General features: G+C 41.1%; 4 protein-coding genes across 14 annotated transcripts in view; 2 read left to right on the top strand and 2 right to left on the bottom strand.

The window, feature by feature from the left end:
* Window positions 1-74: 74 nt before the first annotated feature.
* On the top strand, window positions 75-1,781 carry LOC105180602 (uncharacterized). 5 transcript variants are annotated; one of them, XM_025296755.1, is made up of 6 exons: window positions 75-241; window positions 304-412; window positions 722-1,248; window positions 1,359-1,454; window positions 1,547-1,603; window positions 1,661-1,781. In XM_025296755.1, the coding sequence occupies exons 3-5, from the start codon at window positions 777-779 to the stop codon at window positions 1,591-1,593; spliced, it is 615 nt and encodes a 204-aa protein (XP_025152540.1). In that variant the 5' UTR covers window positions 75-241; window positions 304-412; window positions 722-776; the 3' UTR covers window positions 1,594-1,603; window positions 1,661-1,781. The 5 variants fall into 5 exon arrangements, with proteins under 5 accessions (XP_025152540.1, XP_019695791.1, XP_011135080.1 ...); XM_019840232.2 differs by having other exon boundaries at window positions 570-1,248; XM_011136778.3 differs by lacking the exon at window positions 304-412 and having other exon boundaries at window positions 98-241.
* Window positions 1,782-2,545: 764 nt separating this feature from the next.
* LOC105180597 (UPF0565 protein C2orf69 homolog) lies at window positions 2,546-4,489 on the bottom strand. Of its 2 annotated transcripts, XM_011136765.3 has the most exons (6): window positions 4,329-4,489; window positions 3,986-4,120; window positions 3,628-3,755; window positions 3,300-3,462; window positions 2,921-3,161; window positions 2,546-2,841 (listed from the first exon to the last, which is right to left on the bottom strand). In XM_011136765.3, exons 2-6 carry the CDS (start codon window positions 4,112-4,114, stop codon window positions 2,639-2,641), a joined length of 864 nt encoding a protein of 287 aa, XP_011135067.1. In that variant the 5' UTR covers window positions 4,115-4,120; window positions 4,329-4,489; the 3' UTR covers window positions 2,546-2,638. The 2 variants fall into 2 exon arrangements, with proteins under 2 accessions (XP_011135067.1, XP_011135069.1); XM_011136767.3 differs by lacking the exon at window positions 4,329-4,489 and having other exon boundaries at window positions 3,953-4,120.
* Window positions 4,490-15,414: 10,925 nt separating this feature from the next.
* Window positions 15,415-16,806, top strand: LOC105185404 (pre-mRNA-splicing factor Syf2). Its single transcript, XM_011144879.3, has 4 exons — window positions 15,415-15,652; window positions 15,863-16,003; window positions 16,098-16,393; window positions 16,471-16,806. The coding sequence occupies exons 1-4, from the start codon at window positions 15,560-15,562 to the stop codon at window positions 16,634-16,636; spliced, it is 696 nt and encodes a 231-aa protein (XP_011143181.1). The 5' UTR covers window positions 15,415-15,559; the 3' UTR covers window positions 16,637-16,806.
* The window catches only part of Tab2 (TAK1-associated binding protein 2), an 18,804-nt gene continuing 10,144 nt past the window's right edge, over window positions 16,753-25,412 (bottom strand). For 4 of the 6 annotated variants that reach the window (XM_025296837.1, XM_025296840.1, XM_025296835.1 and 1 more), the window contains 6 exons: window positions 23,229-23,772; window positions 20,616-21,017; window positions 19,803-20,036; window positions 18,903-19,051; window positions 18,584-18,677; window positions 17,561-18,496 (listed from right to left, as the gene is read on the bottom strand). In XM_025296837.1, the coding sequence (XP_025152622.1) occupies window positions 18,081-18,496; window positions 18,584-18,677; window positions 18,903-19,051; window positions 19,803-20,036; window positions 20,616-21,017; window positions 23,229-23,772 (1,839 nt within the window). In that variant the 3' untranslated portion in view covers window positions 17,561-18,080. Of the gene's footprint in view, window positions 17,142-17,255; window positions 17,313-17,560; window positions 18,497-18,583; window positions 18,678-18,902; window positions 19,052-19,802; window positions 20,037-20,615; window positions 21,018-23,228; window positions 23,773-25,412 lie in introns of those variants that run through there. The other 2 variants (XM_019842425.2, XM_025296839.1) reach the window with 2 other exon arrangements.

The following is a 25,412-nucleotide window of genomic DNA, read 5'->3' as shown; positions in this document are numbered from 1 at the left end:
CTAGAAAAAGATACACTTTGAGATATATAAAGTGCAAATACGTATGCGTAAAAAGACGAATTTACCGGTGCGTGTCGATGGTGTGTATGATCAGCATTTTTCGTATTTCCGAATATTTGGACAACGTAGTTACAATCTTGCGTCATTTCAGAATAAAAAAGTTGTCCCTGGAAATTTTATTAGCGGCAAAAATCGAAATTCACTGTTACAACAAATACTTCATTACAATTAGAATAGCGTGGTACGTACATTGGAATCATTGTTTATATGCATGATGAGTGATATCTATGCAATTGCTCACAGCTGGTGCATAATATATATATGCCTAATATGATGTGCAAAAACTTATTAAATTTCATATTATGATGAAAACCTACTTGAGAAACTGATTTTTCTGGCACGATTCTGCAAGGTAAGACATACAAATTAAATATGTTTTACAATGAGGGGATAATTTTACAATAAAATATATATCTATCAACAATCTCTTCCGCAATTAGTAGAAAAGAAGAATATATATGTTTTGCTGGAAAAGGAAATATGAGTATATTGCTGTTATATTTTAACAGAAAAAACAAAACAAATGAAAATTACACACAGTTAAAACTGTACATTCCATGTTAATTGTAATATGTGAGTGTAGTGTTTCATAAATGTGTGTGAACTATGATTGAATTGCATTGGATAGACATCAATACAAAGAAATGTGTTGCATACTCAGGAAAGAATTGCTCTTGCAATAGTGGACGATCACAGTTAACCAACCGACAGCAAATATGAGAACTGAAGTGTCTTGGAAACGGCGATTCCTAAGAACAAGGTTGAAGTACATGGTGGTGTGCGTCTTCGTGGTCGCCGTGATATTCGTGATGCATCAACTGTTTTACTTCAAGGAACTGAATCGCACCACTGTGGGCAAGTTAATTGTCGGTTCGATCAAAGACTCTAATCGCGTGATCGTTGGCAACAAAGATATTTCCAAATGGCAACAGCCACAGCACTCCAAGCTTATACGCGACAAGAATGGTCGTACCGTATCGTTGCGCGGTTCACGAGATCAGGACGTCAGCAAATATCTTCCTGAAGCTAATGGCAAATTTATATGTTTTGCTGAGAAGATGGAAATTGATTTCATGAAAATCAATGATGACTATTGCGATTGTCCGGTGGATGGTAGTGATGAGCCAGGTACCAATGCATGCAACAATGGTTTCTTCTATTGTGAGAAGAGTTCGAAACAATCAACAGGTATAATATATATAATAGTTATATTTTGTATCCATTATTGTAGCTACATGAAGTTAAAAAATATAAATTATATTATGAATGTTTTATAAAATCTATATGCAACATTATAGTGAAGATACCATCGTACAAAGTCAATGATGGATTTTGTGATTGTTGTGATGGTTCTGATGAATGGGCTGAAGTACCAGTATCACATAAACTCAGTGGTAATTTTTTAAATACAGTCTAATTAAATAAGGATATATATGTAAAATAATATTAGTTTAATCTTTTCCTTCTTTATATTATTTTATTACAGAGTCAGATATAACTTTACGTGGAATGAAATGCCCAATAAGATGTTAGCAAGAAAAATGTAGGTACTATAACTGTAGATTGGAGAGAAAATACTATCATTTTTTTTATGTTGCAGTCACTATGGACTTATATAGGATCAACACAAGCAAATATAAGTAACAACATGTTATCAATTTAATTAGCAAAATAATATCTCAATTGTTTCTTATAAGAAAACAATACTTATATAATGTATAATTTATAAATAGATACAAATAATGAAATATTAAATATCAGAAGACATATCTCATTTTTCTAGATAACACAAATCTGTTTTAAAGCAATATACTAAAAGGATCATTTATAAAAAAAATAATTATATATTTACTTGGAAAATATAATAATATCTATATATAAAAATACCTTTTTTCCTAATAATATTAATTTGTTGACATTATACATTAACTAAATTTTATCAAGTAGATATTCTTTATTTTCATTCTTTTATATATACTTACTTATTATAAAATATTTTTTAAGTTGTTTTTTAATTTATCTATAACATTCATGAATAAATTGTATCAGGTAATATTTTATTATTGTTATTAGGATTATTATTATTAGGAAATATGATTTTATGTTATTAAAACATCAAAGTTGTGTGTGAAATTTTCATAAATATAAAAAAAGAAACTCAAAACTTTTATTGTTGTTAAATGAAATCAATCATCTGATCATTAGTTCTAATTTGTAATTATTTAAAAAAAATATATAATAAGATAATGATAAAAATTGTACAGAAAACAATTATATTGTAAATAATGTATTATATGCGACTTGTGTTTAATTGTTGCTATTTGTGACTAGATTAAGATTCTAAAACAATGTATTTAACAATGTATACATTGCAACGTAATGCAAGTTTGCAATGTTTAATGAAATGTATTCTGTGAAATATTATTTGTTTAAATCATAAGATGACGGTTATACATATTTTGATTTTCAAGTAAGGAAAGAGTTGTGGATTTGTTACTCTATTAATTCTATTAATTCTATACAGTCTGTAGATAATACTTAATTGATAAATTTCAACAGTCAAGAAAAAAAGAGCTTTTTATCTTACATTACTTCCGACACAAGTAAGAACATTGAAGTGCGATGATAAACTTCGTGCTTTATCCCCGAAATGTAGGATTCGTTGTACAAGCACACCCATACGTCGCAAATTCTCAGTGAAGCAATTTTCTTCCTCGCGAATCCAAGGACGATGAGTGTCTCGCACTTGATACGGTGTGACGTGTATGTGTGTGTTTATTTCTGAAAAAAAATATAAGATCAAAATATAATGGTGTTAGTGTTATTATTTCAACATTATTTATCTGTTAGTTGCCCTCACTCAATTTAGCGAAGGACCGGAGTATAGTTTGCTCTGTAATCCATGTATTTTTAGGACCATTGTGTCCAGCATCCAGCCACCACATATCTTTTATGAGTTTTATGAGACTATTTATGTCTGCATCCTTATTTGAATGTTCTTGATAATAGTGAAATTCATAAAGAAATTGATTTAGAACTCCACAGCCTTTACTGAAGCCCATTAAACTTAAATTTATCATCTCAATATTGTAGTCAATATCCTAAAAGTACAAAAATATATATTATATTTAATGCACACGATATTATTTAAGTATTATAATTATTAATATAATTATGTTTAATTAATACAATTCATTATGAGATAGATGCATATATTTATTGTACAAATAGATACATACCTCCCCCATTCTCAATGTTTTGACATGTTCTAAGCAACACAAAAGTAGTTCTCTTAAATGTTTTAAAGCTTTATGTGTTGGACAAAATAAAGGTGTACCATATTTATCCCCAGGTACAAAATTATCAAAACAACTGAATACTGCATTTCTAGTCATTGACATTCTGAAACAAATATGAAATTATATAGAAATGACTGATAACAAAGAGAACATTAAAAAAATTACAAAGGCCCTTGGTGAACTTTATCATATGCGGTTATTGAAGCAATATATGGTTTCAAAAACTAATATTATGTTTATATACAGTATGTAATAATCAATGCTCTACCTGACTGGACGAATAACAAATATATGACTATTGGGAAATTGGTCAGAAAGCATAGTTGCAGTATTCTCCAAGCACCACTTTACATATTCCTTACTATCTGAATGTTTCTCCATATTTTCTCGTGTATCCTATCATAATTTTCCAAATAACTTTTGATTAAAAAAGGTCACTCAAATAAGATATATAAAACCAGCAATCACTCAGTAATATTCAACATATTTCATTATAGCAGTTTTAATGCTATAATAGAATATGTTGAGTTTCCAAGTAATAGGTGGAGGAAACAATTGAACATAATTTTATCCGATGCAAACATAAAGATTACAATTTATCATTCACCGACTGATCCAGGACACACCTGGACATCGCCGCCAAAAAATACAAGAAAATTGGGCGTTGGTAGTAACTTCGATCGCATATAAAGTACATCGTTGCACCGACCCGGAATACCCGGCATATTTTTCCATATCCAAACTTTTGACCCCATTGACGCCTGTCAAAAATAATCACATGTAAAGTTATAAGCAGAGTAGGATATTTAATTTGATCGAATTGATCTATGTTTCTTGCACTTTTCCGATATATTCAAAGTGGCATGAGTTCATGTTGAATAGTTTGTATTAATTAGGAACATTCCAGAAGCATAATAGGAAGAAAGAAATACATAAACAAGGTGCACATAAAAAAGGAAGACACTTTACCTCTGGTATTTTAGCCTCGCTAGGAAAAATGTTTGTTCTTTATAGACACATTGCGATTGCACTGCAAACGAGGAAGGTTATGCGAGAGCACTACGAAGCTACACGAATGTCGGAATGTACAGAATTGCACTGCAACAAATACTGCAGTGGTGCAGTAATTAATATAGTAATATTATAGTAATATAGTATTAATATAATAATATATATCATATCTCACAAATAGGAAATAATATATTGTATACATTTTCTTATTATATTTATTTATTTGTAATATACTTCAAAATGAAATGACTATATTTCTCGTCCGTAAAGAAATAAGCAGAATTTGACGAATTGCCAAAACTCAAAAATAACAATAATGAGATGCTCTTAGAAAGATTTTAAAGATCAAAAATTCTAACTTTCGGAAATATTATCAAATATAAAGTGCAAACGTTGTTTATGATGTTACAAAAATAAAGAATAGTGATTTGTTAAATGTAAATATATTTCCCACGAAACTTATCGAATTGCAATACCTGAAATAAAAATTATATATGGGTAAAGTATGTGTACTCTATTTAAAGTTATAAACTACGTTTCTTTTGTTTAAATCCTCGCAGATCGCGATATCATATTTTTACATCGAGTTATTTATTGTTGAAATAATACCGACTGTTTCATCTAAGGTAAATCACCGACGAGATAAAGACTGTTATCGATAATATTCATCGTAGTTGTCACCGACGTCGCCGCCCCGTGGGTTCATTCGCTTCGCTACCAGCTGCCTGTGTCGCTGCCGTCATCTAAAGACTGACAGCCCTGGGTAAATTTTCGTACTAACTAATGGGGCCCAAAGGGGCCCGGTAATTGAAAAGCAATGATAATACCGATTGCTTTAGCTACGCTCATGATAATACAGCAAGCAACTATTGCCGCTGCGAGGTGAGGGGAAACACAAAACGCCGCTATTCATGTTTTATCTCGCATCTCCCACGTCTCTCGACGCATGTCCCCAGCAGTTGCTAAATCGACTGGTCCACGCTGTGACCCGAATGGCTGCTCCGTTCTATATCTCCAAGAGCTCTACAACAATACCTACAACAATACAGGCCACACACTAAAGCCAGCGGCACACGGTGCTTGTTTGGTACATTTCCAAAGATAGATGCAAATGCACCAATCAGAACTCAGTATTTTCATTCAGCAAGCAATCTAGCACAAAAACAAGCACCGTGAGCCGCTAGCTTGACTTAAGCCAGCGGCACACGGTGCTTGTTTTCGTGCTGGATGAAATACTGCGTTGTGATTGATATATTTTCGGAGACGGATGGAAATGTCCAATCAGAACGTAGTATTTTCATCCAGCAAGCAATCCAGCACGAAACAAGCATCGTGTGCCGCTGGCTTTAATGCAAGTTTAGTAGTGTAGCCAAAAAGAACAATCCAGTAGAAAGTGTAGCTCAGTAGTACCAGAGAGGAACATAAGAGCGGCCAACACGGCGTTTTCGGCGCCATCTGCATTCATTTTGAAAGGAGAACTATGATGCTACATCTAATTTTAGGTTTCCGCGGTAAAACTTATATGTACTGGCAGTAAATTCTACATCCATTTTCAAGCGTTTATGTCCATGCTAAAACCATAATATCGTTCTTAACAAGCACGGTCTAGTACATTAAAGCCAGTGGCACACGGTGCTTATTTTCGTGCTGGATTGCTTGCTGGATGAAAAAACTGCGCTCTGATTGGTACATATCCGAAGATGGATGGAAATGCACCAATCAGAACACAGTATTTTCATTCAGCAAGCAATCCAGCACGAAAACAAGCATCGTGTGCCGCTGGCTTAATATCTCCGTTTCTACTGGGAATTAAAAGTGGAGCCTTTTGGTCAGAATAGGATAGATATGGAACTATATCGTAGTGAAAAGGTGTTTCTGTATCTTGAGCCGTTTAGGAGACAAAGGTCCGTTCCTGTATATCTAATCGTTTAGGAGATATCGAAAGTTAAAGTTTTTCAACTTGTACCGCCAATATCTCCGTTTCTACTAGGAATTAAGAGTCGAAATTTATGGTGAGAATAGGGCTGATACAAGACTAAATTGTTGCAAAAAAACAGGCCTGCATCTCTAGTAGCTTAGGATATATCGAAGGTTAAAGATTTCCAAATTGTACCGTTGATATCTCCGCTTCTACTGGGAGTAGAGAGTCGTCATTTACGGGAACATTTAGGGTTTTGAGAGGACTTTATTTTGGTGCCAGAACCAGGCCTGTATCTCTAACCGTTTAGGAGATATCGAAGGTTAAAGTTTTCCAACCTTTCTCCGTAGATATCTCCGCTTCTACTGGGAGTAGAGAGTCGTCATTTACGGGAAAATGTAGGGTTTTGAGAGGAATTTATTTTGGCGCCAGAACCAGGCCTGTATCTCTAACCGTTTCGGAGATATCGGAGGTTAAAAATTTTCAAAATTTCTCCGTTGATATCTCCGCTTCTACTGGGAGTAGAGAGTCGACATTTACGGGAAAATGTAGGGTTTTGAGAAGATTTTATTTTGGTGCCAGACCAAGGCCTGTATCTCTAACCGTATAGAAGATATCGAAGGTTAAAGTTTTCCAGCCTTTCTCCGCCGATATCCAGTCTTCCTCCGTCGATATCTCCGATTCTACTGGGAGTAAAGAGTCGTCCATGTAGTCGAAAATGTAGGGTTTTGAAAGGACTTTAATTTGGTACCTGGTCGAAGCCTGTATCTCTAACCGTTTAGGAGATATCGAAGGTTAAAGTTTTCCAACCTTTCTCCGTCGATATCTCCGCTTCCACTGGGAGTAGAGAGTCGTCCATGTAGTCCAAAATGTAGGGTTTTGAAAGGGCTTTAATTTGGTACCAGTCCGAAGCCTGTATCTCTAACCGTTTAGGAGATATCGAAGGTTAAAGTTTTCCAACCTTTCTCCTTCGATATCTCCGCTTCCACTGGGAGTAGAGAGTCGTCCATGTAGTCCAAAATGTAGGGGTTTGAAAGGGCTTTAATTTGGTACCTGTCCGAAGCCTGTATCTCTAACCGTTTAGGAGATATCGAAGGTTAAAGTTTTCCAGCCTTTCTCTATCGATATCCATCCTTCATCCGTCGATATCTCCGCTTCTACTGGGAGTAGAGAGTCGTCCATGTAGTCCAAAATGTAGGGTTTTGAAAGGGCTTTAATTTGGTACCAGTCCGAAGCCTGTATCTCTAACCGTTTAGGAGATATCGAAGGTTAAAGATTTCCAACCTTTCTCCGTCGATATCTCCGCTTCCACTGGGAGTAGAGAGTCGTCCATGTAGTCCAAAATGTAGGGTTTTGAAAGGGCTTTAATTTGGTACCAGTCCGAAGCCTGTATCTCTAACCGTTTAGGAGATATCGAAGGTTAAAGTTTTCCAGCCTTTCTCTAACGATATCCAGCCTTCATCCGTCGATATCTCCGCTTCTACTGGGAGTAGAGAGTCGTCCATGTAGTCCAAAATGTAGGGTTTTGAAAGGGCTTTAATTTGGTACCTGTCCGAAGCCTGTATCTCTAACCGTTTAGGAGATATCGAAGGTTAAAGTTTTCCAGCCTTTCTCTAACGATATCCAGCCTTCATCCGTCGATATCTCCGCTTCTACTGGGAGTAGAGAGTCGACCATGTAGTCCAAAATGTAGGGTTTTGAAAGGGCTTTAATTTGGTACCAGTCCGAAGCCTGTATCTCTAACCGTTTAGGAGATATCGAAGGTTAAAGTTTTCCAACCTTTCTCCGTCGATAGCTCCGCTTCCACTGGGAGTAGAGAGTCGTCCATGTAGTCCAAAATGTAGGGTTTTGAAAGGGCTTTAATTTGGTACCTGTCCGAAGCCTGTATCTCTAACCGTTTAGGAGATATCGAAGGTTAAAGATTTCCAACCTTTCTCCGTCGATATCTCCGCTTCTACTGGGAGTAGAGAGTCGTCCATGTAGTGCAAAATGTAGGGTTTTGAAAGGGCTTTAATTTGGTACCTGTCCGAAGCCTGTATCTCTAACCGTTTAGGAGATATCGAAGTTTAAAGTTTTCCAACCTTTCTCCGTCGATATCTCCGCTTCTACTGGGAGTAGAGTCGTCCATGTAGTGCAAAATGTAGGGTTTTGAGAGGACTTTAATTTGGTGCCAGAACCAGGCCTGTATCTCTAACCGTTTAGGAGATATCGAAGGTTAAAATTTTCCAGCCTTTCTCGGTCGATATCCAGCTTTCCTCCGTCGATATCTCCGCTTCTACAGGGAGTAGAGAGTCGTCCATGTAGTCGAAAATGTAGCGTTTTGAGAGGACTTTATTTTGGTGCCATACCGAGGCCTGTATCTCTAACCGTTTAGGAGATATCGAAGATTAAAGTTTTCCAACCTTTCTCCGTTGATATCTCCGCTTCTACTGGGAGTAGAGAGTCCCCATTTACGGCAAAATGTAGGGTTTTGAGAGGACTTTAATTTGGTGCCAGAACCAGGCCTGTATCTCTAACCGTTTAAGAGATATCGAATGTTAAAATTTTCCAGCCTTTCTCCGTCGATATCTAGCCATCCTCCGTCGATATCTCCGCTTCTACTGGGAGTAGAGAGTCGTTCATGTAGTCGAAAATGTAGGGTTTTGAGAGGACTATTTTGGTGCCAGATCGAGGCCTGTATCTCTAACCGTTTAGGAGATATCGAAAATTAAAGTTTTCCAACTTTTTTCCGTTGAATTCTCCGCTTCTACTAGGAGTAGAAAGTCTTCATTTACGAGAAAATGTAGGGTTTTGATAGAACTTTATTTTGGTGCCAGAACCAGGCCTGTATCTCTAACCGTTTAGGAGATATCGAAGGTTAAAGTTTTCCAACCTTTCTTCATTGATATCTCCGCTTCTACTGGGAGTAGACAGTCGTCATTTACGGGAAAATGTAGGGTTTTGAGAGGACTTTATTTTGGTGCCAGAAACAGGCCTGTATCTCTAGCCGTTTAGGAGATATCGAAAGGTAAAGTTTTCCAATCTTTCTCCGTTGATGTCTCCGCTTCTACTGGGAGTAGAGAATCGTCATTTACGGGAAAATGTAGGGTTTTGAGAGGACTTTATTTTGGTGCCAGATACAGGCCTGTATCTCTGGCTGTTTAGGAGATATCGAAGGTTAATGTTTTCCAACCTTTCTCCGTTGATATCTCCGCTTCTACTGGGAGTAGAGAGTCGAGATTTAGGATGAGAATAGCGTTGATACAGAACCATATTGTAGCAAAAGTGCGTTCCTATATCTTGAACCGTTTTCGCGAAGAAACTGGTTGGAGGACTTTCGCTGCCGTTGCGGAATTTAACGTTCGCTTTCGCAAGGGCCTAACATTCTATTCGCGAAGGGATGCCATCGCCCTCTTCCCCCTTTTTTCACAACGGCGTGGATGTTTAACTCCTTTCTTCCTTTTTTCGCGGCAACGATATCGCGACGACGCCCGAACAAGGCAAGTTCGGTTATAAGAAGCGTTTTTGTCTAAAGCGCTGCTGGAGAACATTCTGCTCGAGGGGTTAGTCCGCGATGGAAAGTTTCATGCTACCGGAGGCTGCTGTGATTTAAAGTTATATTGCAGCAGGAGCATTGTTATCAGGCAGCCATGAGACGGAATGCTATCATCCGTCCGTAATATTTGCCAATGCGCCTTTGGAAATATCGGCAAATTCGGTTTTCTCGATAGTCTGCGCGATTTCAAGTGGCCATAATATATGGCGATAATACAAGAAAATATGTGGCAATAATATATGGCAATAATATACGTCAACAATATATGGCAACAATATATGGCAACAATATATGGCAATAATATATGGCCATAATATATAGCAATAATTCATGGAATATATTTGTCGTTACAAAAGTCAGTGCAAATTTGCAGCATGTACAATGTAATAATAAAAGAGCTCTCTGCGAGCATTGAGTCAAACACTCACCGGTGATGATATTGATGATGTCCTGTTGCATCCAAGATCCACCAATGTCCGCCCATGTCCGCTGCCGCTCTCCATGTCGCGCACGCAGCATCCATCTTGTGTCCCACGTTGATTGCTACACTTCCGCCACACTTCCTCGACGCGGTCGATACTTGTATGAGAGCGGTGATATTTGCGTCAATTAACGAATGTTTTATGTCGACATCGTTGGAAACTTTTTACGCGCTGCGAAACGGACTCCATAAACTTGACCAGCTAGGAGCAAGAACCGTGTGAAAATTTATCGACTCGTCCAGCAGATTTTTACGGCGCTTTTCGCGATCGCGTCTGAAAAGTCGCGAAAATGCGGGAGTATCGATATTTACGAGAATATTCGCGAATGCATGAGAGGAAAGATTAGACAATCAGAAACCGGTCTCTTCGAGAGAACGCAAAGAGAGAGAGAGAGAGAGAGAGAGAGAGAGAGAGAGAGAGAGAGCGCAAAGAGAGAGAGAGAGAGAGAGCGCAAAGAGAGAGAGAGAGAGAGCGCAAAGAGAGAGAGAGAGAGAGAGAGAAAGAGAGAGCGCAAAGAGAGAGAGAGAGAGCAAAGGGGGGGGGAGAGAGAGAGAGAGAGAGAGAGGGAGAGGGAGAGGGAGAGAGAGAGAGAGAGAGAGAAGAGAGAGAGAGAGAGAGAGAGAGAGAGAGAGAGAGAGCAAAGGGGGAGGGGAGAGAGAGAGAGAGAAAGAGAGAGAGAGAGAGAGAGAGAGAGAGAGAGAGAGAGAGAGAGAGAGAGAGAGAGAGAGAGAGAGAGAGAGAGAGAGAGAGAGAGAGAGAGAGAGAGAGAGAGAGAGAGAGAGAGAGAGAGAGAGAGAGAGAGAGAGAGAGAGAGAGAGAGAGAGCGAGAGAGAGAGAGAGAGAGAGAGAGAGCGAGCGAGCGAGAGAGAGAGAGAGAGAGAGAGAGAGAGAGAGAGAGAGAGAGAGAGAGAGAGAGAGAGAGAGAGAGAGAGAGAGAGAGTGAGAGAGAGAGAGAGAGAGAGCGGGGCAACGTTTTCACGCATGATAGTTCTGTCACGATGAAGCTTACGTTCGCGATACTTTGGCGAAATGAGAATTTAAGCTTCCTTTGTTAACAGCGCGAATAAAAACGCATATATTGTACTGCGCTCGCGATATTCAAAAGCACACGAGCGAGGGTACCTCAAGCTCGGCGCTGGCGCAGTTTCTGCGCGCATTATACGCTACTCGAGACAATAGGGATCGTGATAAATAGACAATATTGCCAAATAATTTTACAGCCTGTTTTGGAAATAAAAGAAAAGTAGCCAACGGTAACGGCATTTATACGTATGAATATATTTTACACGGACAATTGAATATTGTCAAATAAGTGTCGTTAGATTATTCTGCGCCCGCTTGAAAAATGAAAATATAGCAGCTGATGACGGTATCGCGTTTGTAGATATGAATATCTCTTATTCAAATGAACATCAAAAAAGAATGATTCGGTATTTTAAATCTCGTATGTAATGCAGGCTATCGATCAAGTAATCCCCTGATTGTTTCGAGCAACATATTTTATTCAACGTCACAAACACACACATGCAAAATCTATTTGCAATTCGCATTGACTCGAACGATATTTTATCTCCCATAGTCCCACATCCGTCATGCGGAATTTTGCTTATCTTTTCATTTTGCATTTACTCACCGAAACGACTTGCAGTCAGAGCCGGCTACGTTCCGCTTCAACTCTGTAACAAATAATTCACATTCGCTTATTAGATTTGACCAATGAATGCGAGCGAGTAAAAGAGTATTTTACCCTCTGCGATCCTAATTCAAGTTGAGCCGGAAATTATATCCCAGCTCTAGATCGCCAAGGGTCAAACAGAGGACTGTAGTAAACTTGTAAACTTACCTTCAAGCCGATTCTGCTTAGCCCGAACCGGATCCTCCGGTGCGGCATCCGCGTCCACCGGATTGCTGTTGCTTTCCGCAACAACTAAAACAGAAAAATAATTTTCCCGGTTGATAACCTGCGATAGAGAGAGAATATCTTTGATCGGGACGAATCGAAAATACGGAAATATTTTGATACGGAATTTTTATCTGTATATTTTTGTTCCAACATTGAAAATTTAAATGAGACATGAAGCTTTCAAGAGAGCTGATGAGGAACAAGTTGCGAAAACGAAGATTGTAAAGAGTTGAACACAAATGTGTAGGAAACTTATAAACTTTACCTTCCGGCCGACCCTGATCTACCCGAATCTAATCCTCTGGTGCAGCATCCGCGTCCGCCGGACTTGCTTTCCGCAACGTCTGGAACAAAAATTTAGCGTTCCTGGTTAGTAAGCTGCGATAGAGAAAGAATGTTTGGTCGGGATGAGTAGAGAATATTCGCTACGATTTTTTTTCTTCATTGACATTGAAAGTCTAGATAGGAGCTCTTGAAAGAGCTGACGAAAAAAAATGACAACAAGAAGCGGAGACAACAGTTGTGTGCTCTCGAAAATACTTTTTTACGAATGGACATTTAAATTTAGATTCCGTAACAAGAGTAAACAAACTTGAAAGAAGCGCTGACCGAAAAAAAAAAGGTCGCAGTCTAAGAAGCGATATGACGTTGAATATTCTACACAAGACCAATATTCTCACACAGGAATTAGGAATGATTCAGAATGTTTGATTGAGAACATGATGAATTCGAGATCGACGTCCATGGACCGTTATCCGTCTCTGTCTGGATCAATATCTTTTGTATACAACAACGTAATAAATAGATAGACAGACAAAGATTAATTGCAAATTCATAAAGTGATGATTATTAGTCGGATGATGACGGATTGTGAATGCCGAGCGCGAAATTTCGACTTCTTATTCCCGGAAAATTCGTCAAACGTCCATTCTCGTTATCGGAGACCTCCCGCATAATAAATGATTCCACATACCTGGAAACGTGACGTATCGCTGCCGGCGTTCTGCTTCCAGACTACTGAAGTCCTTCGGATTTCACTCGCTCACGCTTCTAATGCCGATACTCGCAATTCGACCGTGCGGTTAAAGAATGCGATGCCGACGCGATGCCGATTGAGTATCTCGAAGACCGACGAGATATATTTCTTTTAATTACACGAGACGGAAGTGACGAGCGCGTCGCGCACGGCTGCTGTTGATGGAATGAGGTCGAATACACAAGGTGCGCGAGTATTATAATACGAAGGGCAAAAAGTGTCGTCGCTCGCGAGCCGATCAACACAATCGGCGCGATATAAACATTGCGGGCCTCGGCGGCGGTTGAAGCAAGAGAGACTTGCCTTTGAGCGTTTCTTCTTTTCTCGAAGGTTCCAGAACGACGAGGGGAATGCGAGGAGGCCTTTCAACTGTACGCGACATTGATGCACTCTATTTATTGATTACTGAAAATAAAGAAAATTACTCTGTCAAAGCATCGGACATTTGTTAGCTTTATGTTAATTAAAGAGGAATGTGTACGATTAGAAAATGTGTTAGCAACTAATTGTACAAAGTGTCAAAGTTGTTGTGACGCCGTTTGCGGAGAATAATTAAAAGTCATGATAACGTTAAAGAGTGGAATTTCATCCTATGCGAATTTTGTCTCGTTCTTATTAAATGTTAGTCGTGTATAAAATGTCGTATTTAAAAGTATATTTCGAATTCACGAGATTTTGTCGTGAATTCTGCTTTGCGGGAATCTCAGATTGGATCGCGGGCCAATACTTTTCAATGCGACGGGGAATAGAACGTGAAAATCTTGTATGCCTCTGAATCCGAAAACAATTAAGAGAAGAAGTGAATACTTTTCAATACGAAAGTTCACATTTGAAAATTATCGATTGCGATTGAATACAAGGCATATTTGAAATGAATTGAATCCTTATTAATGCGAAGCATTCACCACTGCCATCTCGCATTTAGCGCGGTGAAATTTAATGGGAACTAATATTCTCCATTCTTCTCCATAAATCTCTAGTAGGAAGCTATCTACTAATTGGGAGTCTCGCAAAAGAAAGGCAGAATGGATAATGCAGGACGAAGCTGCTCGGAAAGAAGCAGAAGCCAAGGTATCTGTATAGACTGTAATCTTTATACTTGTACATACATATATATATATATATATGTATAATTGTTTCTTGTATACTTTGTTTGCATTTTTAGTCCCTTTCTTCGGATCAGAAAGCAGAATTCAGACATATTCAAAATGTCAATACTTTTTAATATGTTTCAGTTCGACATTTTATACAGGGAGATTATCCACTGCGGACAATAACTCTTCTACTTTTCATCTAATATTCAATAATGATAAATAACATTTAATTGCATTCGTTTGGCTTTTTTTATTTCGAAAATAAAAAAAATATATACCAGGGTGAGATTTTACCCATGACAACATCAACGTGATTTTCTTTGATGCTTTTTTTAGAAGTTCAAATATTTCGTCGACTCGCGGGATATTTATAATCGGAGTCTCGTCACGTTAATTAATACGTGCTCCTCCGAGCGGATCGAATGCTCACCGACGGTCACTGTCAGTACCACGAGCAAATGTCCAGAGCGGACGGGATGCTGAATTAAGAAACAGGACGAAGTGAACGGGATGCGGGCAACGATACATCATGCGTCTCCATGCATGTCAAATTGTTTATTATAGAAGAGACTTTGATAAGGCAATATATATTCGAAGATTTAACATTTAATACATACTTTTATTTTTTCTGCTTCCCTCCCTTCCTCCCCGCTCTTTTTAGACCACCGGGCATAGTCTGGCATAGAGATGGCAACTGTCATTGCAGCACGGACATAAACCGCCTGAAAATGGATGTAGCGTGGACTTCCACCACATGCAGATTTTACCACCGAGATCTAAAAGTGGATATACTATCGTAGTTCCCCTCTCAAAATGGATGCAGATGGCGTCCTTTTCCAATGCGGAAAGTCAGTGTCGCAGAAAATGTCGTGTTGACCGCTCTCAGGTTTCTCTCTGGTAGTACTAGGCCGTGTTCCAAAATTCACTGCCAGTACTGAAAATATATATAGTTTGTGTTACGCAAACTATAACTTTTCAACGCTAATCCTTACGCCCGTGTCACACTACGGATTGAAGACCAAGGATTGCGGATTGAAGATTGAAATTTGACCAATCGGAATAAAGCAAATCAAAACCAAAGTTCGTTGATTTGTCGAAATCTAATCTTCAATCCGTAGTGTGACACGGGCTTTAGTTTCTTGCTCTTGAGTTCGTACGAAGGTTAATTTGTTGATAGTGTTTACGAGTTTGCTTGAAAATTGTATTTTACATAATTTGGAAATGGATGAAGCATCGAATACATCATCTGCTAATTCCGCGGTGGCGAAACATGCAGAAAGAATGAAAAGGCTCAAAGATCTTCACGGCAAAAGAGTAAGTTTTTCGAATTAATCAAAGTTAACCTCTATGAGACGTTTTACAAACTTTAGAATTTATTTGCTTTAGAGTTCCTCAATGTGTAAGTTTTTTATTTTCCTGTTTAACAGTGACATTGATCATTTCCGTTTCAAGTTATTAAGAACTTCACTATTACTTTATTCAAATTCATCATCGCGATTCGTTTATAACATATTGCTTTAACAGAATCAAGCAAGAATGGAGAATCACAAGGAAGTCGTAGAGGAGGATAAAAGGAACAAGCTACCTACTAATTGGGAGTCTCGCAAAAGAAAGGCAGAATGGATAATGCAGGACGAAGCTGCTCGGAAAGAAGCAGAAGCCAAGGTATCTGTATAGACTGTAATCTTTATACTTATACATACATATATATATATATATATAATTGTTTTTTGTATACTTTGTTTGCATTTTTACATAGGGTGAAGATTACGAACGACAAAAATTATTACAAATAGATGCCACAGAAGCAGAACGAATAGCCAGAAAAAAAAGAAGTAAGCAAAATCCAGATCCAGGCTTCTCTGATTATGAGCAAGCAGCAATACGTTCGTACAATAGGTTGGTGAAGAATATTAAGCCTAATATGGAAGCGTATGAGGAATCTAAGGAAAAGTTGGGAGCTGCTTTTTATGGGGATCGCAACACTATACTGCATGGTTTACATGAAGACAAGAAGGAGGCGATTGATAAGATGGTCACAAATTTAGAGAAACAGTAAGCAATCCTAATAACTTAGCATGCGAAAATTGCAATCTTTGATAACTTACATTGAATGCGGTTACCTTTTGCAGGATCGCAAAGAGGGAGAAATATAGTAGACGTAGAATGCACAACGATGATGCGGATATCGATTACATTAATGAACGCAACGCCAAGTTTAATCAGAAACTAGAGAGATTCTACGGCGAGCACACGCGTGAGACTAAGTTGAATTTGGAGAGGGGTACAGCTATATAATAGGAATATGTTGTTGCAATTATTACAAATATCTTATATTTTACATATGTATTATACTATAATTTTGTACAAATAGAAATCTAGGAAGATAAGAGTTTCACTGTATTTTCGTTATGTTCGAAATGTACCTCCTGTGTGTTACTGACGATACGAACATCACTTTATGATACGCGTGCGAATTACGCGGTAATCTGAATGTATGTAGTTTTTTTAAGAAATAAATATATAATTGTCAACAATTTCAACCGAATTAGTCATTTAGTGTGAATGTGCAAGTAGAAAGTTCATTTTCTGTAAGATCGCTAATGACTATAACAACGCGATGTATGTTCAATTGCAAATAAAAAATTAAAATAAATAATTATATTAATCGTATTCTATTACAGTCGCTTAGTTTCTACGTATATACAATTTATTTATTTAATTTAAATAACGTATATACACACAGTTCTCTCTTTGAATTTCTAATTCAGCTTACATCATACCACCCAACTGTGTACTGTGTCTGAAAAGAATAAGATAAAGTCGTAATCATTTTCTGCGAAAGTACATTAACCGTTTACGTTTGCGCAGCACGAATGTGCTCGATCGTAGATTACGATCGAAGTTATATACTCACGCCTTGGCGAGAAATTGTGATGATGCGTGACCCGAATGTGAATATCTTGCGTCTCCCCTGCAAATTACAGAAAGCGACATTAGCATTATCGTTAGTTTGTGAGATTTCTCGTGATGGTGCGATTATTTCACAATTTGTCAAAACTCGAAATATATATTTCTCACCTCGAACTTTAAGGCGCCGGGAGGATAATTGTCGCTGAAAATTGTTTGCTCCACAACACAGCTTGAAAGTTAACGTGTTAAAAGTATCGCATGGGAATCTATGTGAGTGGGAGATTATTAATTCATCATGCGACGATAAAATTAACAAATGCACACGCATCTTTAACAAGTGAGAGCAGAGGCGTCAGCTCTCCCGTATTATGCTTTCTTTTATTGTTAAAAAGGTGGTCAACTATCATTAAGTACAATTCTTATTCTAACTCGATTATAACAACAAAACACACACACATTGGTCGCGTTCAGCGGAAAAAACTGTTCCGCTACCTTTCCGTAGCAAATGTCTCTGATTGGTACGTCTGTTCGGATCTGCCAAAGATTTAAAAGAATTCTCCAATCATGAACATTTGCTACTGAGTGGTAGCGGAGCAGTTTTCTCCGCTGAACGTGACCATTATCTCTTTCTTTTTTCTTTCACTCGCTTAAAGTCTCTTGAAACTACAGGCGAAACTAAGACACTTTCATTCGAGTGTTTTTTATCGCACGCTCCGATCAACTGACGCAATTTGCATCGTATTCTGTCTGTTCGCGCAACGAATATCACACCTGCAGGACACATCACAAAACAGCATGCTATTAGATGATGACGAGGACGATGACGGAGTTACTCTTCCGGTAGCAAGGGTCTCCAATTCGCACTCGTGTTAGCAGCCGCCAACGATGACGACGTGGTCGACGCGACTTTCGCCCTCGACGGCGGCGGCGGCGGCGGCGATGCCACGCGCCGCTGCATACCTGCATTTCCGTTGTCCAACAACCTCGGCATGTCACACTCCTCGCATTTGTTCATCAACGGATGGTTGTCGAAAGTGCACATGGTGCAGACCCAAGACGGCCCGTCTCGTTCCTCCCGATCGTTGTCGTGCTGCGCGATCGTCGTCGAGCGACTCTCCCGCATCCAAGCTGGCGGTTGACTCGGCAAAGGTGGTGGCGGGTTCGAGCTCGTTGGAACTCTCGTCGGCAACGGCTGGCCGGTATAAATGCCTTGATAGAACTCCTCGTTAGTCTCGCCCAATGGTACTGCGAGCACGTCTATGCGTTAGAAAGCTGCCAGCAACTTTTTCCTGTTTTTACGCACGACAGAACGACAAGATAGATTAGAAATACCTCGTGTGTCCGACCATTGATCTACCTCATCGGCGAGTCGGTCGCATTCGATCTGCAGCTGATATATCTCGCTCTTCAGCTTTCTCTTCAGCTCCTGGAAAAGATCGGTGCGTTGAGATACACCACGTAGAACACTGAGATATTCTGTGGCGCTTATTCGGCTTAGTTGTTTCTTAAAAATGTCTCTCTCAGGTAATAGAACGACTTTCAGACTCCGATAGACTCCGATTAAGCTAAGAGAAAGACGTGTCTACAAAACATGTTTTACTTCTTTCGGATGTTTTGAAAAGGTCTTTGAGAGGTTTGTGTTTGCACCTACTTGAGATATCGAAGGATCCTGCGGTCTGGCGAGCGTCTGCAGCTCTTTCCTCATCACTTCCAGTCGGCCCTTCTCGTTCCTCAGCTCCTTGGCAAGTTTCTCTTTCCTGATCAGTTGCTCCTCCACCAATGCCCTTTGGTGTTCCGCCACTGAAACGTCAAAAGGACGATTTTTATCAACGTACAAGACAAACGAATCCAAATCGCCGCTGCTTAGAACCGCAGCTGCGGTGAACGCTGCCGTTCACCGCAGCTACGACAACTTTTTAGTTCTACTTCTCGGCGAATGATGACACTGTGACGGCGATTCGTTAATTTTATCGCATTACGCCTCGCGCCGTGATTTTATCGATCGCGACGATGATAATGCGATCTCCGTATCAGATATTAAGCACATCTATCTAGCCGCCTAACACCTGCGTCGTAAATCGACGCGCGTTTTTCTTTGCCGCATTCATAAGCGGCGTCGCAGTAACATTACCACGCTCCTTCGTCGACCTCGACAAAAAAAGAAAAAAGGCAAAAGAACAAGAACACTCGACGGGGAGACGACGGTTGTACGTATTGTTAAACGTCGACGACGACGACGTCGTCCAGGAAACGTGTCAGTGGCGTGGACTCTCCACTCTTCGTGGGCAGAAAAACCGGATCAGGTGGTCCACGTAGTTGTAACCGCGGCCGCGGCTATGTATAGACCGGAGCGTGGGGTCAGGAATGCGTAAATATCGTTCCCGGCGTTGCGTGAGTGGGCGTAGAGTACGTGCGACCGAGTGACTTCCAGGTAGATATATGTGCGCGGGCGATTTCTGCAACGTTAACACGTCGCGGGATCGCCGCGGCTACGTCGGGGGAAACCGCTCGCTGCTCGCTGCTCGCTGCTCGCTGCCGGCGGCGTCGGTACCTTGACTCGACGGCGATAATCTCTGATCGGAGGCGGTCTGCGTGTGCTTCTCCGCGGAGCTGGAGGGAGGCGGCTGCTGCAAGGAGGAGGCACCGCTCATCGCGGCTCCGGAAGGCGTCGTCGGGAGACTGCAGGTCTGGACGATATTCGTTGTCGACGGGACGGAGGGCGTAGTCGGCGCGCTCATCGTCGTCGTGGGCCTCGGCAGCTGGCTCGGGGGTCCTGGCGGCAGTCCTGAAAGCGATTCGCACGAATGTACACGCTGGAGTGTCTACCTTCCCCTCCCCCGTCCTCCAGTTCGAGTGGGGGCTTTAATCTTATCTAAGCAGAAGTGTTGTCTGTGTCTCAACACACATTAACTGCATATTAAATAAACATTACATAATCATAATAACATTATGTAATAAATATTATATAATTATTATATACACCATGTGTTTTCTTTTCTTTGAAATATACACGTATTTTCGTCTCGACGAGGAGATTTTCTAAGATTATTCGAAGCAGACGCGAGACATTTGGGAGCTTGTGGTGGGTGGTTTAATTCTAGTCCTTTAATCTATTTTAACACAAATGTAATTTCTCACTCTTTGGATGCATGGTAAATGTCTCATATTTTCTCTCGACTTCTTCGACGTTCAGAGAAGAGACAGTTCTATTCAATCAGGACTATACAGAGAGAAAATTCTATATTTCCACTGACTTGAGACTTAGCATTGTTCTCTTCGGAAGCGTTCCCATCTTGGCGAATATATTTTACGAGGCAAGCGGAGGCACGGTGGGATTGTGGAATTTTGGAAGCGAGAAACTTACCGGGCGGCCGCTGTGGACTCGTCTGAGTCGGCGGTATCAGACTGTTGGGTCTGACCGGGTCGGCGGGCCGATTCGGGACTATGGGCGGTCTGATCCTCGCCGCCGCCACGCTGCCGACGTTCCCGGGGCCGATGCTGATCTGCAGGCGGCTCTGAAAGCCGCGCGGATCCAAGGACGAGGTCGAGTAAGTCAGACTCGATCCTTCCGACCTGATATCGATCGGCGCCTGCGGCTCGGAAGAGGGAGGCCTAAGGGTCAAGCTGACCGACGTGTAGCTTCGCGTGTGATCGATTTGCGCGCCGGTCTTCCCGACGGCTAGCAGAGGTTCAGCGTAATGAGGCCGTGGCACGACGACGAGGTCGCTTCGTTTACAGGCACCGATCGTCGGTACCGTTCGAAAATCTGTCGATGTGAAATTGCGAATGAGCGTCTCTCACCCCCTTCTTCTGATCTCGCGTGTTCTTTTTCTTTTCTCTTTAACTCTTTCACTAACTTCCGCGCTCGGTCTCCGAGCCGATGGCTAAAATCAAAAGAAGTCGACGGTATGTTTCCGCTGCCGTTCTGGAAGCAACGAAGTCGAGAAGCTCGCGAACCTTCATCGATTCGGCTTGACTCTCGGATGATTATGAGCGTATGAAAGCGTACTTTGATGAGCATTTAATGAGAACGATCTCTAATGGCGCCCGCAATTCACAGAAGCGCGTCGCAAGAGAGAGAGAGAGAGAGAGAGAGAGAGAGAGAGAGAGAGAGAGAAAGTGTAACGATCCCTCGCCTTCTGGGAAGAGTGCGCGGCGTTGATGTGTCTAGGATCTAACAAACCGCTTCCGCTTAATTATTCACAATGTTTGTACGACGCGGTAGCGCTATCTCTTCGTCTGGGGCTACCACGAGCGAAATGTCCTCGTTGCGCGCCGCGATTCCTTTTGATTCCACACCAGCTCACTTCTCCGTCGCATCGCATTGTTCAACGCTCGAAATACGACTAGCTACTCGCTGCTCAAACGCGTCAGGAGTTCCCGCGAACTCGAGATTCTTTTGCGCGGGGGAGTATCCGAAAAGGAAAATCAATTGTATCCCAGATCGTATCTCAGATTTCCTTGAGGAGGTCATCATACGCGTCCTCGACCGCGACTAGGGACCTGCTGTTCGTGCGAGCCCGTGTCAAGCTAGATGTTGAAGATCGAGGATCGCGGGTTGAAGGTCGGAACAAGCGAGCTCAAAGCGAGCCAAGTTTGAAGTTGCACCGAGAGAAAACAGCCGGTTGATCTCATTAAAGTTATAATCCTCCTCACCGCTATACATTTTCAATCCAACTTTCTGGATTCTCTAATTAAAAATAATCAAAGACGATCAAGGGAGAGGAAGTGGAAAAGAGATAAAAAGCTAAAGAATTAAAAAATCTGTAATAGAATATATGATAAAAGGAAGGAAGATGGCGTATACATAACGGACATAAAGATGAAGAAAATATTGTGGATAAGTAAGATGTAACCAACGAATGTTTTAAAACGCAAGAATAGGATAAGATGGCAGTAAAATAGGTAGATTAAAGAAGGTTCAAGCAATAGTAATGTATTGAACTGTTAATGTAAATATAAAAAAAAGGTTTGTTTTGGGTTATAAAAGTAGGACGTAAATAGAATAGGATAATGAAAAGGAAAGAGTGGAACGAGCGCGAGGAAAGAATGAATGGATGAATGAGATTAAGGTTATATTACAAATCAAGTCCCTTCTTGGCTATAATTTAGCTGAAGAACAAATATATACAGGGTGTAACAAAAAGGTCGGGACACTCCATTATTTCGGGAACGTGACGTTTTACAAAAAAATGTTTCGTACAAAAGTTGTAGGGCTTCAAAGGATCTATTTACTGACGCTATAAATTTGACCTTAGAATGATCTTGAAAAGCTCAGTCAAGATCAACATAAAAATCTTAAATGGAAACCCCAATTTTTTTATCACACCGTCTTTTTCTACCAATTAATTTGAACAACTTTTGTCTAAAACATGTTTTTACTTGCCTAATATTTTTTGAGATATTTAAGGAAAACTTGATAACTTTTTAAAATATTTAACTTACGGTATCTCCTTAACCATTTGTCAGAAGAAAAAGTGATACTGGACTTTTTTGCTCTGTTTAGTCTCAAGAATATATTGTTCCAATACCGTCCTGATTTTGGTTAATTTGATGGTTAATTTGATTTTGAAATTTCCAAAAGTCACCAAGTTAACAAAGGTTAAATTCATAGCGCCACTAAATAGATCCTTTGAAGCCCTACAACTTTTGTATGAAACATTTCTTTGTGAAACGTCACGTTTCCGAAATAATCGAGTGTGTCCCGACCTTTTTGTTACACCCTATATACATACTTCCCGGATTCCCTGACAAAGAAGTAATAGCAGCAGCATGCGTATAAAATTATCGTCATTGACGTCCACAATAACACCTGCTACGAAAATATAGCAAGTCTGCCGACTCTACGATGATATTCCAATCACAGTGGCGAGAGCGACAGATATTTCCTCTCAGTGCGAGTGGCTCGCAGAGTTTCAACTTCAACCGCGCACTTCAATCGTTCCGCGATGCGCCGCAACACCTCACACGGGCTTACCGCGATTACCCGCGGGGCTGCAGGCGACGTTGACGTTGAGCTCGAAGCCGGGGGTAGCGTTGCTGTTGGCGTTGCCAACGCTATTGACGGTGCAGTCGTCGAAGAAGCCGCGCGACGTGCAGGCCGCCGGCGCAGACGTCGGGGTGCCGACGACGCCGCTCGCCGCCGCCGCTGCCGCCGCCGCCGCCGCCGTCGCCGCCGCCGTCGCGGCGGCTGCACGGCTGCAGCCGACAGCGGAGCACCGGCGCGTCATGCCGATGTCCAAAGAGGCCGGCCGATGGGGACGCCCGACGACGACGTTGTTGCTGACGCCGACGGTGCCGCGCTGCACTTGGTTCATCGCGCAGCAACGCTGCTGCGCCGCGCGTTGCTGCTCCGCTGCTGCTCGCTGCTGCTGCTGCTGCTGCTGCTGCTGCTGAGATTGCGGTTGCGCTGGCTGCTGTATCCCGGTGCAAGGGGCCGGCGGCGGGAAGGCGCCCGGTGACGGACGGGACTCCTGGGTGGCCCGCAGGCTTCTCGCACATGTCTCCCGGTCGTGACTGTTCTGCAACGCACACGTACCTTGGGTCAGCTCTGGCGCCGGCAGCGACGGCAGCGGCGGTGACCGGTCTCTCCGGCGAGTCTCATGTCTCCAGGACGACGCGGCGAAACAAGGCGAGACAGTCGTTCCTGCGTGTGGGAGACTCTTCCTGACGGTCTCGCGAGCTTCGCCCCGTTGGTCGCCTTCTTGGTCTGCGCGCGATCACTCGCAATCGTTCGCCAGGCTCGCGAGTATGTATATATGCCCGGGGGGGAGGGGGGATCCGAGGTACGCGGTGTGTCCCGAAACCTCACCGGGGTAAGACACTTTCCGGTCGACCTCGACGACGAGAGCGGGATTCGCCGTGGGTTTCGGGACGGCGCGTACGACGAGAGAATGTACACACAGGTTCCACGCTCGTGCAGGTGCCTTCAGCGATGCATGATGCAGTCGGGGAACAGGGTGCGGGAGTGGTACTCGTTGAATTTCTTGGGGCGGAATCTCGGTGGAAACCGGCGAGGACTCGCTCCAGTCCTCACCGCGACGATGGTGTTTAAGAGCGAAGGGATTACATGCGGAGTGGGCCGTTTTTGAAGGCTATTTCTAGGAATTTTTTTAACCACTAAGAAATGGCTATTTTTATGAATTTCTTTTACCATTGGGAAATGGCACGGTCAATGGACCTGAAATTTTCAGTGTACTCATTAATGTTCAAAGTATAAAATAAATTTGTTACTATCTATCTGGAAAGTACACATAAAGCTTTAAACGCGCGTTTATCTGGAAACGCCGTTTTCTTCAACGATTATGCACGATTACGCAAAAAAACTACCGAACCGAATAATTTTAAACTTTCACACAATATACAGTAGACATGTATATTGTTTTCGCCCCTACCTCGAACACAGTTATATTTCATTTTATTTATTTTCTTTTAATCATGATTACAAGTTGAAGAAAGTTTCATTTTCGATACTTTTCTCTTTGTACAGTCATTATTTTTCCATACTTGGCTTCACTGCCTTCATTTTGGTACAGGCTACAGTGGCAATCGTATATTTAAAAAATTTTTCTCATTTTTTGGTTTCACAGTAGTGAGAAACCCGGAATTACATCGACAGCGAACATGGAGCTCGCAAACGGATGACTTCCGGAATCCGGAACGGAAATCTTCATCTATAATTACAAATTGGATCGGTGATTCTTGTGATTCAATAAAATTTATTTTATATTTTATACTTTGAACATTAATGAATACACCGTGACAATTTCAGGTCCATTGATCTTACCGTTTCTGTTAAGAGAAATTCGTAAAAATAGTCCTGAAAACGGCCTTCCACATGTGATTCCCCGTTAAATATTAGGGGCACCGGGAAGTCTTTTCGTATTTTAAAGCCTTCAATTTCCGTGATTATAGTACAGGTTCTCAATTTTAATCCAGAATTAATTTAAATACCAGGTTATACAACATTTCCTTATCGTGTACATCAACTTTCATTAAGATCGAACTTACTCTTTCAGCGTTTGAGCCAAGTGACGAAAAACGGAAAAACGAAAAGACTTTCCGGTAGCCCTCGATACTCGACGATATCGAGAGGTGGTGAAGTGAAGATTCTCCTCTCGGGATCGCGAAGGGAAGGGTGAACGTTCCCATCGATTGGACT

The sequence above is a fragment of the Harpegnathos saltator genome, unplaced genomic scaffold (assembly GCF_003227715.2).
Source record: "Harpegnathos saltator strain DR-91 unplaced genomic scaffold, Hsal_v8.6 scaffold16, whole genome shotgun sequence".
Lineage (NCBI taxonomy): Eukaryota > Metazoa > Arthropoda > Insecta > Hymenoptera > Formicidae > Harpegnathos > Harpegnathos saltator.
This window is presented reverse-complemented; position numbering and strand designations above follow the sequence as displayed.